Source organism: Terrapene carolina, unplaced genomic scaffold (genome assembly GCF_002925995.2).
Source record: "Terrapene carolina triunguis isolate 2854851 unplaced genomic scaffold, T_m_triunguis-2.0 Scaffold130, whole genome shotgun sequence".
In the NCBI taxonomy this organism is placed as follows: Eukaryota; Metazoa; Chordata; order Testudines; family Emydidae; genus Terrapene; species Terrapene triunguis.
In genome coordinates this window covers 11,742,394-11,757,661 of record NW_020664481.1, presented here as the reverse complement: position 1 = coordinate 11,757,661, position 15,268 = coordinate 11,742,394, and the positions used below count along the sequence as shown (strand labels likewise).

At 43.1% G+C, this 15,268-nt stretch overlaps 1 protein-coding gene across 2 annotated transcripts in view; it reads right to left on the bottom strand.

Moving 5' to 3' along the window:
• PMEPA1 (prostate transmembrane protein, androgen induced 1) overlaps positions 1–14,657 on the bottom strand; it is a 64,427-nt gene extending 49,770 nt beyond the window's left edge. For both annotated transcript variants that reach the window (XM_024201706.1, XM_024201707.1), the window contains exon 1: positions 14,176–14,657. In XM_024201706.1, the coding sequence (XP_024057474.1) occupies positions 14,176–14,278 (103 nt within the window). In that variant the 5' untranslated portion in view covers positions 14,279–14,657. The remainder of the gene's footprint in view (positions 1–14,175) is intronic.
• Between the last annotated feature and the right edge of the window lie 611 nt (positions 14,658–15,268).

Genomic DNA, 15,268 nt, shown 5'->3' with positions numbered 1-15,268 from the left:
GAAAACTTGGCCCCACTGAAGCCAATGGCAAAACTCCCAGTTGCTTAGAGGGCCAGGATTTCACCCCAAATGCTTTACTGAGAACTAGAGAACGTTCTCCTGCTCAGAAATCCTTTCCCCGTCCCCCCAATGTGGAAACTGGATGGCCAAGGCCTCTATGAATTCATCTCATCTCCACAAGGCCCTTGATCAAACCTCTTCCCACCTAGCCACCCCCTTTGTGCATGTGATTAACGGAGAGCATGGCTACTGTATTGTGGGTGCTCCTGCACTTATGTGATGGCAGCAGGGGCCTTTGTATTTTAAACCACTAACTCCATCCAGGGGACCCCACCCTTGGCCACACACACCAAAGGAATGTTCAGATTAGCCAAGTCTGTGTGAGTAACTCCACTAGACATTAGTGTGTGTCTAGGATCAGCAACAGCAGCATGTGGAATGCAGAACAGGTGAGGTGTGTGGAGAGCAGGAGAGGTTTGGGACATGACTTCACTGTGTTTTCCATTTGAAGGTTTTTTAAAAAATAAAATAACATAAAAAAAAGTCCAACCCAACACATTAAAGGTTGAATTTTCAAACTTTCTCAACACAGAGTTAGGCCAATGCTGAGCATTTAGAAAAAATATCTCACTTTAAGAGTGTAATCCTAGCCCTGGGACTGAGAACAGTAAAGCATTTTCAGAGGTTGCAAGAACCCGCAGCTCCTATTCAAGTCATTGGAAACCACAGATGTCCAGCACATCCGAGAATCAGGATGTGCTACGCTTACTTAGGATCCTAATTATGGATTTAGAAGCATTAATTTAAGTACTCAGGTTTGAAAATTTTGGCCCCAATGTTCAATGGCTAGAAGTCTCATGGGACTTGATCCAAATGGCATGGCTCCCTTCCCACACCCTGCAGGTAAGTCTAGCATGTGACTTACCCAGTCTCTTAGTTTAAATAAAGTGAGAGTGGGAGAGGAATACAATTCAGACATCAGAAGAGATTCATCAGTGTTTGAGCAAAAGTTCACGTCAGCTCTCCTCCTGGAGTCTATTTCCTGTTTGGGCCATTTGTGGGTGCACACACAGCACGTATACAAAAGAGCCAAGATGGTCAGGGACACAACCCTATGCTCTGCGTGTCCCTAAACCTCTGACTGCCAGAAACTGGGACTGGATGAGAGGGGATGGATCACTCGATAATTGCCCTGTTCTGTTCATTCCCTCTGAAGCATCTGGCACTGGCCGCTGCTGGAAGACAGGCTACTGGGCTAGATGGACCATTGGTCTGACCCAATAAGATCGTTTTTATGTCCACTTTAGTCAAAGTGTTTAAAATTTCAATTTCAAAAATTGATGAAGTTTGTGCCAAATTATTCCCATTTCTCAGCCAGCCCTAGTGCACATGTTCAACTTACTGAGTAATCAAGCCACTGATCTCTGGGCTTCAATTTACTCTTCTGTAAGCTAGGTGCACCACAGATGTGACGAAATCAACCCCTCCTGGAAAGGGGTACCCTTGAACTTGGGCATGTTGCAAATTTCATGAACTACATTTAATGTTGCCACTCAAACCCATCTCCAGTGTAATGCTTACCCACCTCCCTGTGAGAGGTATTTACAAAGCACTTTGAGATCTGTACACTGCAAGTGTTAAGTCTTGTATAACACCACATTTATTTCATGCGTGAAGCATTTCAGTTTAAGACAAAAGGGCTATATACGACCCTACACCTGCAGCAGAACTCATTGGCTTCATGGCTGCATGAAGATTAAAGATGATTCTGTGGCCCAAAATGTGCCTCTTAGTCCTTCCCACATTGGCAAGCTGGTCGTAGTCGACAGACAGCAAGAGGACGGATGGTCCAGTGGTTAGGGCACTAGTTTAGGATTTAGGGCTCAATTCCCTGCTCCACCCTTTGTGACCTCGAGCAAGTCACTTAGCCTCCCTGTGCCTCAGTTTCCCAATCAGTAAAAGTGGTAATGATACTAGAACCTCACAGGGCTCTTGTGAGGATAAATACATTTAAGATTGTGAAAACCACTTTGAGATCTACAGAGGAGAAGCACTATAAGAGCTAGGTATTATTATTACTACAACAGCTGTCCCTTGATACTCTTATTAGGACTTTCCCTTCTCTCCCACCCGCCGCAAACCCCCTTCTTGCTTCTGGCAGCATAGACAACAAGTGCCACGGCGGTGCCTGTGTTTGGCTTTACTACACGTCTAAGCAACGCTGAGGCAACTCTGAATCCCCCAAACAAGACAGAACGCAGGAGTTTCTATCTGAGCAGAGCACAGTTTGAATATTTGGTGCACTTAGCATTGATGCATTTGTTCACTTGAGCACAGAGTGAAATTAATTCTCATCACTAGTCAAATGCAAAGGAGAAAAAGTCACTCCAGAATAGATGTCCTGACTAGAACCAGCTCTCCACTCAGACAGGATAACACCAAGGAAGCCAATGGAGCTGCATCTGAGAGGAGAATCAACCCACTTGCTCACTGTGTTTACTTTTCTAAGCTGTTCCATGGAAGTTTTGCTGGATATGTAAAAATGGAATACTATCCCTGCTCATGAACATGCAAGTATTGGGCCAAATTCTGAGTGCAATGGAATAATGGCATATACCAGTGCAACTCTGGATAACAGAGAGCAAGGGTTAAGCCATTATCTACAAAGACAATTAATGTCAGCCTCTAGATTTTGAGGTTGGTTGAAGGGAACTATCACTGTAGTTATGTTTGTTAAAAATAAATAAATCACTATCTCAGTACACTTGGGTCAGATACACTAAGTGGAAATGATAGCATTTAAATGTAATCTATTGTAATGAGCCTTAGCAACAAGCAGAAAGTGGTTTTTAAGTAATGGTTAGTGTTGTTTAACTGGTTACATTCACCAGTGTAATTGACACCTATTCCATCATCCTTAATACACCCACTTCTTTCTCCGATACCATAAATAGATTAGAAAAGTTTCTGCAGATGGCCATGACCCCATTTGTTTGTGCACTTAGCCATGTATGAATCACTCTTGGCTTGTAGCACTACTCTGGAATTACTGAAAGATAACTAGTCGGCACAGACACCAATAAATGAATCATGCTTTCCACAAGACCAAACCTTTGGGCTTTTACAGACACCAATTACAAAGTAAAAAGAAAAGAACAAAGAAATTACTCAGTCTGTTTGCACAGTGTCATGCAAAGTTGATTAATAGTTTTACAGAATTATTTCTGACAATGTTTGCAGAAGCTTACAGTATCAAAGTGTCTACTTGACATTTTGGACAGAATGTGAAGAAGTGATACAAGACCCCCCAAAAAACAAAAAACAAAACAAAAAATTCCTCCATATATCCTTGCAAATGTATATAGATTTTTGTAATTAAATATTTTCACTTTTAGTAACTTTAAAACTGTTGGTTAATCAACAGCTTGTATGTGCGTATTTAATCATCAAGCTAAATTCTACTTGTTGGATTGCATGAGTCGAGTTTGCAAATGTGGGCAATTAAGTTGCACCTGCTGAAGGGCAATTCCATATTACATGCCCAAATTTTCAAGCTGCAGATGCAAACAAACAGTACTAATAGCCTGGCATCAGCAACCATGTTTGCACATGTAAATGCTTTTGTGCATGTATTTTAAGTGCTAAATTAACCATATATAATTGAGAATCATGGTCAACTTTGTTAAGTGATTTGTGTAGCATTGTATGTCTATTGTGCATGCCTGCGCGCACACACAATTTGAAGGCATTACAGAAATACACCAATACATACAGAATAACTTCAACAAGCATCTTGAGAAGTTAAAAATTATGTGCTAGATCTCAGTATGAAAAATCGATAGTCCAACTGACATTAAAATGCATCTCAAAAAAGAAAAATAATTCTTCTAAATACAGCATAAATGCACCTTATCAAATAAAAATTCTAAAGTTCAAGGGTACTGTTCTACTGTATAAATTATATATGACTCTCAAAATTTTTACTACACATACTGCAAAATTACTATTAGGTCATAAAACAGAAATAAGGTTTAGGAGGACTCAGTGCCAATATCAGGCATGTGAGCACGCATCACTTGTAAATTCAGCTACCATGCTTGCAGGTTTTACAAGATACATGGCCATGAGCAACCATAAGCCCAATATCAGCATCCAATCTCAAGTACGTGCACAGTATAATAAAGTCAAATTGAAGGAAGACATTTTAGTTCTAGAGAAGGATGCAGAAAAATACAAGTTAAATATATACAAGACATTGTTTGTCCTAAGGCATTCATATGAGACTAAGTATTACATGGATCTGGAGACCTGGATTCACGTGCTAGTTTAGATTACAAATGGAATGGAGCTGGTCTCTTCCAAACACCAGCTGACCAGTGCCCACAAGCAGAAAGCTACCAGTCTGGGGCAGTTGGACATCTCTGCCCTAGAAAGTCCTGTGACTGGAGCAGTAGAAAAGCAACAAGTCAGTACTAGAAGGCACTGGTGAAGCTATTTGCGAAAGCCTGGTTTCTAGGCCCTCATCCTTAAGGACATCAGCTTCCCAACCAAAAAATAAATCTTGCACAGATCAGCTTCAAGAAAGAAGGATTATGTTCAAGAAGTAAATTAAATTAAACCTTTTTAAAATGTCTTCTGTGTTTCTATCCACCTTTCTTCTAGATCAGGGATCGGCAACCTTTGGCCCGCAGCCCGCCAGGGTAAGCACCCTGGCGAGCCGGACTGGTTTGTTTACCTGCCGCATCTGCAGATTCAGCCGATCACAGCTCCCACTGGCCGCGGTTTGCCACTCCAGGACAATGGGGGCTGCGGGAAGCGGCACTTGCCGAGGGATGTGCTGGCCACCGCTTCCCACCGCCCCCATTGGCCTGGAATGGCGAACCGCAGCCAGTGGGAGCCGTAATCGTCCGAACCTGCGGACTCAGCAAGTAAACAAACCGGGCCACGTGCCAAAGGTTGCCGATCCCTGTTCTAGATAAACCTGGATCCACGTTACATCCATCAAACACAACAGCCATCATTTCGCATATGTGAGAGATTATGTGGGTAACAAGCACCCTAGACTTTTTCTGGGGACCAATTGTTAATTTGGTTAGGAAGGTGAGGTGGAGGTTGTAGAAAAGATTCTGAAACAACTAGAGAAAACCAAGCAAATTATTTGTACAAAATGTCTGAAATGTTCATTTAAGTCACTATCTTCGAATATGTGAGATACAAGACTAAGCAGATTTATGTGCTAAATAATAAAAAAGTGTCTTATTTAGGGAGAAAAATCTAAATCAGAGACCCTCAGCATTAGGTAGAAGGGAGACAGTCAAGATAAGTCCTGTATAATATACAGTGTTCAAAATGCTAGTGCCAGTTTAGGTTTCTCACTGGAGAAAGTTAGTGTATTCAAAAGAAACTCAAAGCTTTGATAATAAATTAACATCTCTACTAATTTCCTGTTTGGCGTAATCATGCCGTTAGCAGGTATACCACTACATGTGATGAGCTAGAATTTTTAGCTGGCTCCAAGATAGACAAAAAATAATAAATAATAATTCCTAGCACTTATATGGCGCTTTTCATCAGGAGATCTCGAAATCCTGTATTTTACAGATGAGGAACTAATAATAAATGTCTGGTAATATGTTTTTGCTATTCTTTTTAATAAAAAACAAACCTCTGCATCACAGACTTAGAAAGAAAATTATGAAAAAATTTCATTACAAAGAAACATTTAAAATGCAGATCAAAGTGCTGCCTTCTAAGCTATATTCCTTGGCAAACCATCAAAGCCCCTTTTACCTGGAATAGTTTGTCATCCTTATTCAGAGGATTTGGGTAACTGATACAGCTGAAATTTATCTGAAAAGAGATACTGCCTCCTCAAATTATCCAATAGCCTTCAGAAAGTCCATTGAGTTTATTTTAAGTCATTTTGGCAGTGTTAAGCAAATTACCTTTTACCAAAAAAGTAAAAATAAAATCAATCTGTAGTCCTTTGGAATTGTTGAAAACACTTCGGAATCAACAGGTATACAAATTATATCTCTCCCACCCTATACATGACTATGTTAGCCTTTCAAATACTATCAATATTTGTACAGTATATGTGTTTGGACAATGTAATATTCTGCACTTGTACCTTGACCACTCTTCAAGGAATTCAATCAAAGACCACGAACTGTTGCAACAGTGAAGTAGGGAAGAAGCTACAGATGGAAACATAGGCACAGTGAGACGAAGGGTAAAATCCTGGTCTCACTGAAGTTCAATGGAGTCTTGGGATGAAATCCCGGCTCCACTCAAATCAGTGAAAAAACTCCCATTGACTTCAGTTGGGCCAGGATTTCACTTTTCATTGACATCAATGCGACAGGGATTTGATTCCAAGGAACAGATCTTCGGCTGCTGTCAATGATTATAGCTTCATTCATCTCAGTGGAGTTATCACCATTTACACCAGATGAGGATCTGCCCCAAATGACTTGACCAAGATCACCCAGCAATTTAGTCACAGAGCCATCCCTCCAACCCCTGACTCTAATGAACGAACTGGCACATTCTCTCTCTGGATCTTGGTCTTAGTGCTTGCATACAACTCCCATTAATATTAATTGCCCCTTTGCTGCATGTTTGTTTAGGCGTATACCCATGTGAACAAAGAATATACATAATGCAGCAGAGGGTCCCTTGTACATCTCTACTTGTATGCCTTCCATGCCAGGAGTTGCTAGTAACAAGGCAAAATAAATACGGCTGATAACAGACATATTGTAACCATCTGAACCAAAGAACTTAAAGTACTGGATTCGAAAGTGTGCCACACATGCCATTTCTTTATACAAAGCAAATGTTCATCAATGAAAGATGTTTTTTATTTGAAGACCATTACAAGTAAATAGCCCTTTAGCTGATCAGAGTTACTAAATTCTAACTGGTAATATTAAACTGATACAAGACCAACACCTGTGACTGTACAACTATTTACCACCTGGGAAAAATCTAGATCACCGCAGTTACTGTCCGTGAGAGTCACTATGTATTTACGTGGTTCCCTTGGAAAGGCCTTCTCATTTCTATCCATTAATAATTTAGGTTTTCAAATTCATTTGGGGATTCCATTGAGCCTGCCAGCTCTCTGACCGAGAGATTTTAGCATGTTCGGAGAGCAACAGCAAAAGAAAAACAATAATAATTTAAAAGGAGAACTTACTTCTTTTAGGCACCTACTCCTTACATTTTCAAAGAAATCAGGAAAGTCAAGCTAAATTATTTTTTTAAATATTGAAAAATGCGGAGAAAACCTCAGTCCCTACTTAACGTAGCTATTTATCAAATGCATTTCTACAACATCCATCAGGCACCCCAATCATTAGTATTCAAGAACCTGATATAATTTCAGTACACCTAAAAACAATAAAAAAGGACTTATTCAGTGGGTGACACACACCTCCATGACACAGAGTAACAAAATTTATCGTGTCAAATATTCTCCTAAGTCTACCACGATACCGACCGAAAAGAAGAGTTAGTTGTATCATGTCAGTGCTTTGCATCATACATGATTTCAGGTGCCCCCCTTCCAATGCATGCCACCTGACTTTGACCCACCTTGTGGTATCAGGACATGGAGTACAGCACAGAAGAAGAAGAAAAAAGTCTGACTCTCTTTCTTTTAAATGTACTTGATACTGGTTCTTCCTCCATCTCTTTTATAATCAACACTGAATGAAGGGAATAAAGCACAAAGATTGAAGTCATTGTCCTGGGGCACATAATAAATCATCACTTTAAGACCCCTGTGATATCTAGGCACAGTAGGGAGAGAAGGTAAGTTATATCTATGTCTTCTCTGAAAAAAAAAGTATGTTTTTAACAGAGATAGAGATAGCTAGCTCGAGATACCAATGTAAAATCCCAGTGGAGACAAAGCATTGGTAGTGCTTCCCTTAAAGTAGCTACAACCTGTTCCCTGTCTGCTCTTGGATTTTACAGGAGATGGCTATCTTTGTAAAAACACACTTCCCCTCCCCCTCACCCCCCATAAAGACACAACCAAAGAGAGGCAGAACTCTCCTGACTTTGGTTTGTATATATCAAATTGAGATTTCAGCAACAAAGTAGGCTTTGCGTAAAGAGACAGCAGCTTTTTTAAAAGCTGGTAGCAGACCTGTGCTGTTTATGGGCCATTCTCTGACATGTACGGGTCTTGTTTATGAAAACTTTAGTCAAAAACTATATTGTTTGACAGAAAAGTCAATATTTTAGTAACTCAGATTCTTTCAGTCAACAGAGGGCAAGAGGTCAAGTGCTGCCACAGACACAGGATGTCAATGATGACACAGATTTGTAAAGAAATAGTTTGGGGGCGGAAAGGAGACATGATACTAGGGTGAGCCATCTGTATTTGGTTATTAAACTCAAGAATGCAAAGATTTAAAAGTTCTACCTTCAGAAAGAAATCCACTCAGATGGTCAACTCAGAATGGTTTAAAACCAGCAATCTAAGCCACTTTTAAATTTGTGTATAGCGTCTGCTTTCCAGCTGTAAGGATGTAAGGAGAATGTTCTCATTTCCTTAGTTAAAGAATATTTTAACTACTTTAATAATAATAATAATAATAATAAATCTGCAGAATATTTTGGTTAACATCAGTAAAAGATAACTGACCGGCCCCTTACTCACTGTGAATAATAGCACCTTACCCCTTAAGCATTCCCACTGAAGTCATTAGTGTTTTGCACCTGCATCACGCTAGCATGTTGAAGTTCTAGGAAAGCACAGAAGCATTCTCTGGTCCTGGGTGTCCAGCCCTACCTATGGCAGCCTAACTTCCTCAGAAAAGTCCTTTGTGGTCTAAAATAACCCTGCAGAGTTCAGAGCTTGGCATTCACAAGGAACCCATTACCAGTGCTAATGACTCTAGTGCTGGACAAACTGGGCAGTCACAAGACTCGTCCATGGAGAACATGGAACTGAATAAAAACAGCTTTGCTGTTTTTAGCAAGCAGGAAAGCGAGCTATTGAATGAAGGGTGCAGCACTGATTTGTTTATTCAGCTGAATAATTAGTTATTTACAGACTCAGCCAACACTAAAATCACCCCTGACCTCCTTCACCCAGCCAGCTGATTAGGGCCATAGAGAAGACGTCTGTCTGGTTTAACGTGGCGCAGAGTACTGACACTACGGCAACTCAGGCTGTCTACACTGCCACTTTCAGCGCTAAAACTTTTGTCGTTCAGGGGTGTGAAAAAACACCACCCTGAGCAACAAAAGTTTTAGTGCTGAACAGCGCCAGTATAGACAGCGCTTTATCGCCGATAAAGCTACCACCGCTCATTCGGGACGGGTTTTTGGTTTTTTTCCCGATTGGCCGGGAGAGCTCTCCCCTGGCAATAAAGCGTGTCTACACTGCCCACGTCACAGTGCTGCCAGTGCTGGAGTTAAAAAAAAAAAAAAAGAGCAAAAGAAAACCAAAAAACCCCTTTACAATCCTAATCCCAGAGTGCCATCAACAGATGCCACCTGCTTTAATCTGTCTAAATACTCATGCTTGTCATATGGACTAAAGACTGCACCGAAATATTGTTGAGTCAATTTCACAGTTTACCTACTTACAGAGAGAGGGTTAAATTAAAAAGAGTTTGCAGTTATGCTACTTTCCTGCCGCATTCCTACACTATATTTACAGCTACAAAATTGACTGCTTTTAGGGCCAGTTAAAATAGTTATTTTAAAAAGATAAATCAAATAGCCAGTGAAAAATTCTGCTAATAATCAGTCCTGTGGAGGCACAACTCTGTCTTTTCTATTAAATCCAGACGAGGAGCAGCGTTCGTGTAGCTAGTCCCGTTTTACATGGAAAGGTAACAACTCTGGCCTCACAGAAATTAGCTAATTGCCAGCAATTTAAAGTAACCTACTGCAAAATAAACTGAAGTTAGAAGAACTAATGTTATGGGCCTGATCCAAAGCCCAATGAAGTCATTGAAAAGGCTTCCATCCACTTCAGTGGGTTTTGGATCAGGATCACAGTGCTGATTGACTGACAGCATAGGAAAAAGGCGCAGTATTAGAAAGACAGTTTGTAGAGCAGCTAAGCAGTGTAACAGTCTGACATACAAGCTTCTAGCAAAACTGGTTCCATCTTAATGAAAGAGATTGTGCAAAAAAACAGTTAAGTTTTTTTAATTCTTCCTGGGGTTGCACACAGGCAGTAGCAACATCAGTGATTGGCATCTGTCTGCTGCGGAGTCTTTCAGAAACTGGAGAAAAATCTGAAAATGGACAGTACCTCTAAAAATATATATATCTCTCAAGGAATAAGATTCAAAAACAGCCCAAATGGTTCCAAAAAGAAACTCATGCCATGAGTCAGACTGTAGGAGAGACTTTTTCTTCAAAAGACAGACCGTGCAGATGCGATTTCTTTTAATAATGCTACTTTTGACATCATCACTGCCTTGATCTGACCTAGTTTTAAAAAAAATAAAAAGTTCCTCAGATTCATTATGCTGTGGGACAGAGAAATAATTTACATTCATTCACTGGTTGGCATAAAAGAGAGTCATATCTTTATTACGTATTTATATAGTACCATTGGTATGCATACCTAACATGGTCTGTTATAGTCAAAAAAGAATAATGATCTATTCAGTACTGGTAGTGTTAATAAAATCAGGCAAATCCAGCTTAGTTTTGTCTGAACATGAATGAGATTAAATCAAGATTAAAGGTGCATACCGTACAAAGGGCATAGTTTATTTTAAAATTCAAGATGAACACGTTTTAGTGCCCAGCGTGTGAATGCCAATAGATTTTTCAAAATTCAAACAACCTGAGTCAGCCCAAGATGTGCAGGGAAATGCAGGAATCTGACCATCCAAAATCCTAAGGGCCCAATGCTGTCCTGAACCCTCTCTGTACAATGGGCAAAATTCCCTGCTGACATCAATGGGCACAGCTCAATTTACTTTCACCTACTTACACCAGGAACTAATTTGGCCCAATAGGGTTGCCTGAGCGTAAGTGAGGGCAGGTCTGTGCCCCAAATTTCCATTTTTCATTCAATGCACCAACACACCCAGGTTCAGATTCTGCCCTGACTCCAGTAGCGTTGCACAGGGTGTAAATCAGCTCAGAATCTGGCCTTCTAGATGGAGAAAAACCACACAGGCTGAAACACTTCGACAAAATTGAGTTTCCAGACAATACATTTAAAAATAATAGCTAGAAAAGCCAATCAACTTCTCAAACAACAAAATTACCAAAAATTACAAAAACACCCCTTACCCCTGAAACTAAAAGCCCTCACACCAAACCATAGCTCACTTTCTATCTCAGCTCCATACGGTCCATTTTCAAAAGGCAGAATGGCAAACACAAAACTGGAGCTATTTGGTCCGACAATGTACTCACTGCTACTCCATTTTTATGGATTTATTTTGCTCCATTTCTGTCTGTAGCCCTCTGACCCCCAAATAACTACAGCATACATACAATTTAAATGTAGTGGCTAATTAAGATACCTAAAAGCAAGATTTATCTGTTAAAGTGTTAACAACACTAACCTTATGGGTCAAAATCTCCTGAGCATCACTTAATCAGAAGGGAGAAAAATGTTGTCTATTTGGAAGAGCAGACAACTAAATTAACCAAACTGCCTCAGAGTCAGCCCAAATATCATTATGTTTATGTTTATATTATTAGCTGAGGGGAAGGACCTAAATAAAAAAAAATGATGAATTTGAAAAGGATTTATTTCATATATATATGCTGAGTGGGGGAAGATGGATGATGATAATTGTCCATTGTATAAACTACTCAAAATTATATATGGAGGTAGCATTAAATGCAGTTTTGTCCTCCTAATCGAGCAAATTCCTTGCACAGCTTTATAACAAAACCACATTAATATGGCTAGGTTTTATTAATGTGAGGATGCTGTGCCTCATAAATATTCTAAATCCTAAACAGCAACAGATGAAAGATCAGGGCTAGAATGGAAAAGCCATTAAAAATAGCAACAATTCTTTTTAAATGAAGGAACTATTCTATCATTTCAATGGACTTACTTATCTTTAATTAGGAGAGGTTTTTGACAGGCAGAACCTGACACTGCTCTCCCAGCAAAAACTTTACATCATTTGGGGGGGAAGTCTAGGAGGTTTGTATTCTGCTCACCAAAGCCAAGACACCAAGACTGCTTGACAGCGCCCAGAATGGAGAACGACATGGTCTTTTGTTATTTTTACCTTTTGTATAGTACTTGTGATGTTTAAATACCAGGCAGAGTCTTCCTGGAGAAAACACTCAGCCCAATGTGTGGCAACAGCATATGTTAAACTGGCTAATGAGTCAAGTGTGATCATGATCATACATAGGTGTCTACACATCAACGCATTCATGTTAAATAGTTTAGGATGTGACACATATTTAGAAATGTCTGCAGACCAAAAGAAACTGGAGCAGAAAGACTAAGAAAAGGGCTGTATTCTATTCCCTGATGGTTTTTTACTTCACTCTGACCCTTCAGCAATATCTCTACAAGTTGTTTAGCCCCTGCAGTTACCCCTTAGGTATTCACAGACCTTTGTGAACAGACCCAAGCTTTTTTGTATTTGGTTTCAGTCTGTCTAACAATATAGCTTATTAGCCAGGCCCGCTTCCCCTTCAGACAGGCAGGAAAACTTTGACTTATTTAACCACCCTGCAGGCTAGACACGGTCTTAATCTACTTCTCAGACCTAGCGATTACTATTTATAGTCACAAATTCTAGATCGCTGGATGTACATGTGTATCTCCCCCCCCTCCAAGCACACACACACACACACACACACACACCAGACAAATTGATGAGACTTCTTAATGCTACTACTACACCATTGTTATCGTCTTGGGTAGGGGGAGAGAAAAGAAAGGAGAAAAATACAGACGTCTTTCTGCAATTTAACTGATTCATCTTCCTAAAATCAAGATATAAAATAACAGCTGACTGTACACTTCAAAGCTGGAATTAGTTCAGAAGGTTAGTGGGACCCGCATAATCTCCCTATCACAGCCACATCATCTGAACTGCACCCTTTAGGAACAGGCAACGGAATAACCAAGAATGGAGCTAATGCACTCCCCCAAAATCCTGCTCTTTGCAAAATCTAAATGGGGAGTGGGAGGGGGGAGAATATAATAGCTCAATAGACGGGGGAAAGCAGAGGAAAAGAGGGAATCACAGTGAGGGATACCTGGAATGTCAGGTTCAGGGGAATTAGAGGGGAGAAGCGTTGTAATAAAACAAGAGGGATGATGTGTGTCTGGGGGAGGAAAGGACGCCTGGAGCTGCTGGATCCGCCAGCCTAACGCTGGGACTCTGCATGTGCTTTAAATAGCCCTCGCAGTCTGTTTCCCCGTCTGCCTTGGGGGCGCAGGCAGAGACAAAGCTAAGAGAAGCAGCCAGCTGAAACTGACTAGAACTCACCCTTCCCCAGACACAGACCTCCCTCTCCCCCTGCCATCCCAGGAACACTAACCTGGCAGCAAACCCTCCCTGCAACGCAACCTTATTACTACACAGCAGAATGCACAGAAGTCTGTCCGATCTCCCATCCGCCCTTAATACAGCGACTCCGCGTACAACCGAAAGTCCCCCCCCCCCCCATAAAGTGCCCTGGGGAGAGGGGAGAGTTCGTTCCTTACATACACTGAGCGATTTCAAAAATTTAACCCCATACATTGATTCCCACCTATACAGCCGCCACTTTTGAGGGTGGAGGAGAAGGAAGTAAGAGAATTGGGGGGAGGGAGGCAGGAGAGGGCTGAAATCGGATTAAAACACACACAAGTGACACACACACACACACACACAGCCAAGAGGTCATCACCGCGACTCGCTCCTCTGCGGTGCGTTACGAGAAAAGGTGTACGGGGGGGGGCGATTAAACAATATTTGTTTTGAACAACAAATTAAAAACCAACTTTCCCTGCTCCGGGAGGCAGGGGGGGGAAAGCCAGCCTGACTCCGGAGTTCAGAGCCTGACCGGGGAGCAGCAAAGACTCGGAACAGTTTGTATTTCTAACCCTAAACAGCGATCCCTCCGGGGGGGAGGGTGGACACGGACCCCCAACCACCGACACAGCGAGGAAACCGGAGCGGGCGGGGAGCGGCGCGGGAAGGCGCAAGTACTTACTGATCTCCATCGTCTGGAACAAAGACCTTTTGCAGTTGCATGTGCAGGAGACATTGGGCTGTGTGGCTGCGGCTGTGCTGTTCACACCCATCAAGTGATACATTTAAAAAAAGCGGAGAGCGAAGAACGGAAAGTCAGCCGAGCGCTCCGGGCAGCCCCGCATAAAGCCGGGCTCCTCCTGGGGCGGGGGGGAGAGGGAACTGCGAGCCGCTCCTGAGGCAGCCCCCCGACGGAAAGAGAAGGAGACCCGAGCCGGGCGCTGCTGGCTTGGCTTCCCTCCCCTCCCCCCGCCAGCCCGGGAAGTTTGCTCAGGGCTGGGGGGAAACAGACTTGCGACTTTGTTTCTCTCTCGCTCCTGCCCAGGCAGGCTCCTAGCGGCTCCCCCCTCCCCGCCCCCTTCGCTCCGCCTCATTCAAGTCCAAGGAGATTCAGTTTCCTCTGGAAAGGGGCGTCTGAGGCAGACAGACCGGGTGACGTCAGCGCTAGACTGGGACTGCCCTTTCCATCGCCCCGCCAGGCGGGAGAAGGGGGCGGGTGAGTGACGGCTCTATTAGCCAATCCCCGCGGGAGGCGGAGCGCCCGAGCCCCTCCAGGCGCAGCTGCCGTGACCCGGACCCGCAGTGTGGGGTGAGCGCGGGGCGAGCTCGGTCGGGCTCGCAGCTCGCCGGGGAGTCGCGTTGTTCCCTGGTGAGACGCTGCCGTGCCCGGCCGGAGCCGCTGACCGGGCCCGATGCAAAGCCCCCAGGCTCCCGCTGGCCCCGGCGGGCTTAGGATCGGGCCCCTGGCGAGCCCCGGCCGGGCAGCGGGCTCGGCTCTCCGGTGGCTGGCCGCGGCAGCCCCGAGCGGTGGCGGTGCAGGTGGTTCCCGGCGACGTGGGTAATCAGGAACCGTCCCTGGGGAGCGGCGGTGAGCCCCTTGCCCTCCCATGCACCCGAATCGAAGGGGGGAGCTAGCCACCTGCACACGGGGACAGCAGACCCCCGAGGAGGCCAGCGAGGGGTGGTGACACATCGCCCCCCCTTCCCCTGGGGTCCAGCGCCGATCCCCCCCCCCCAAAAAAAGCGAGACTGCAGCCCCGAACTGCCGCAGCGCG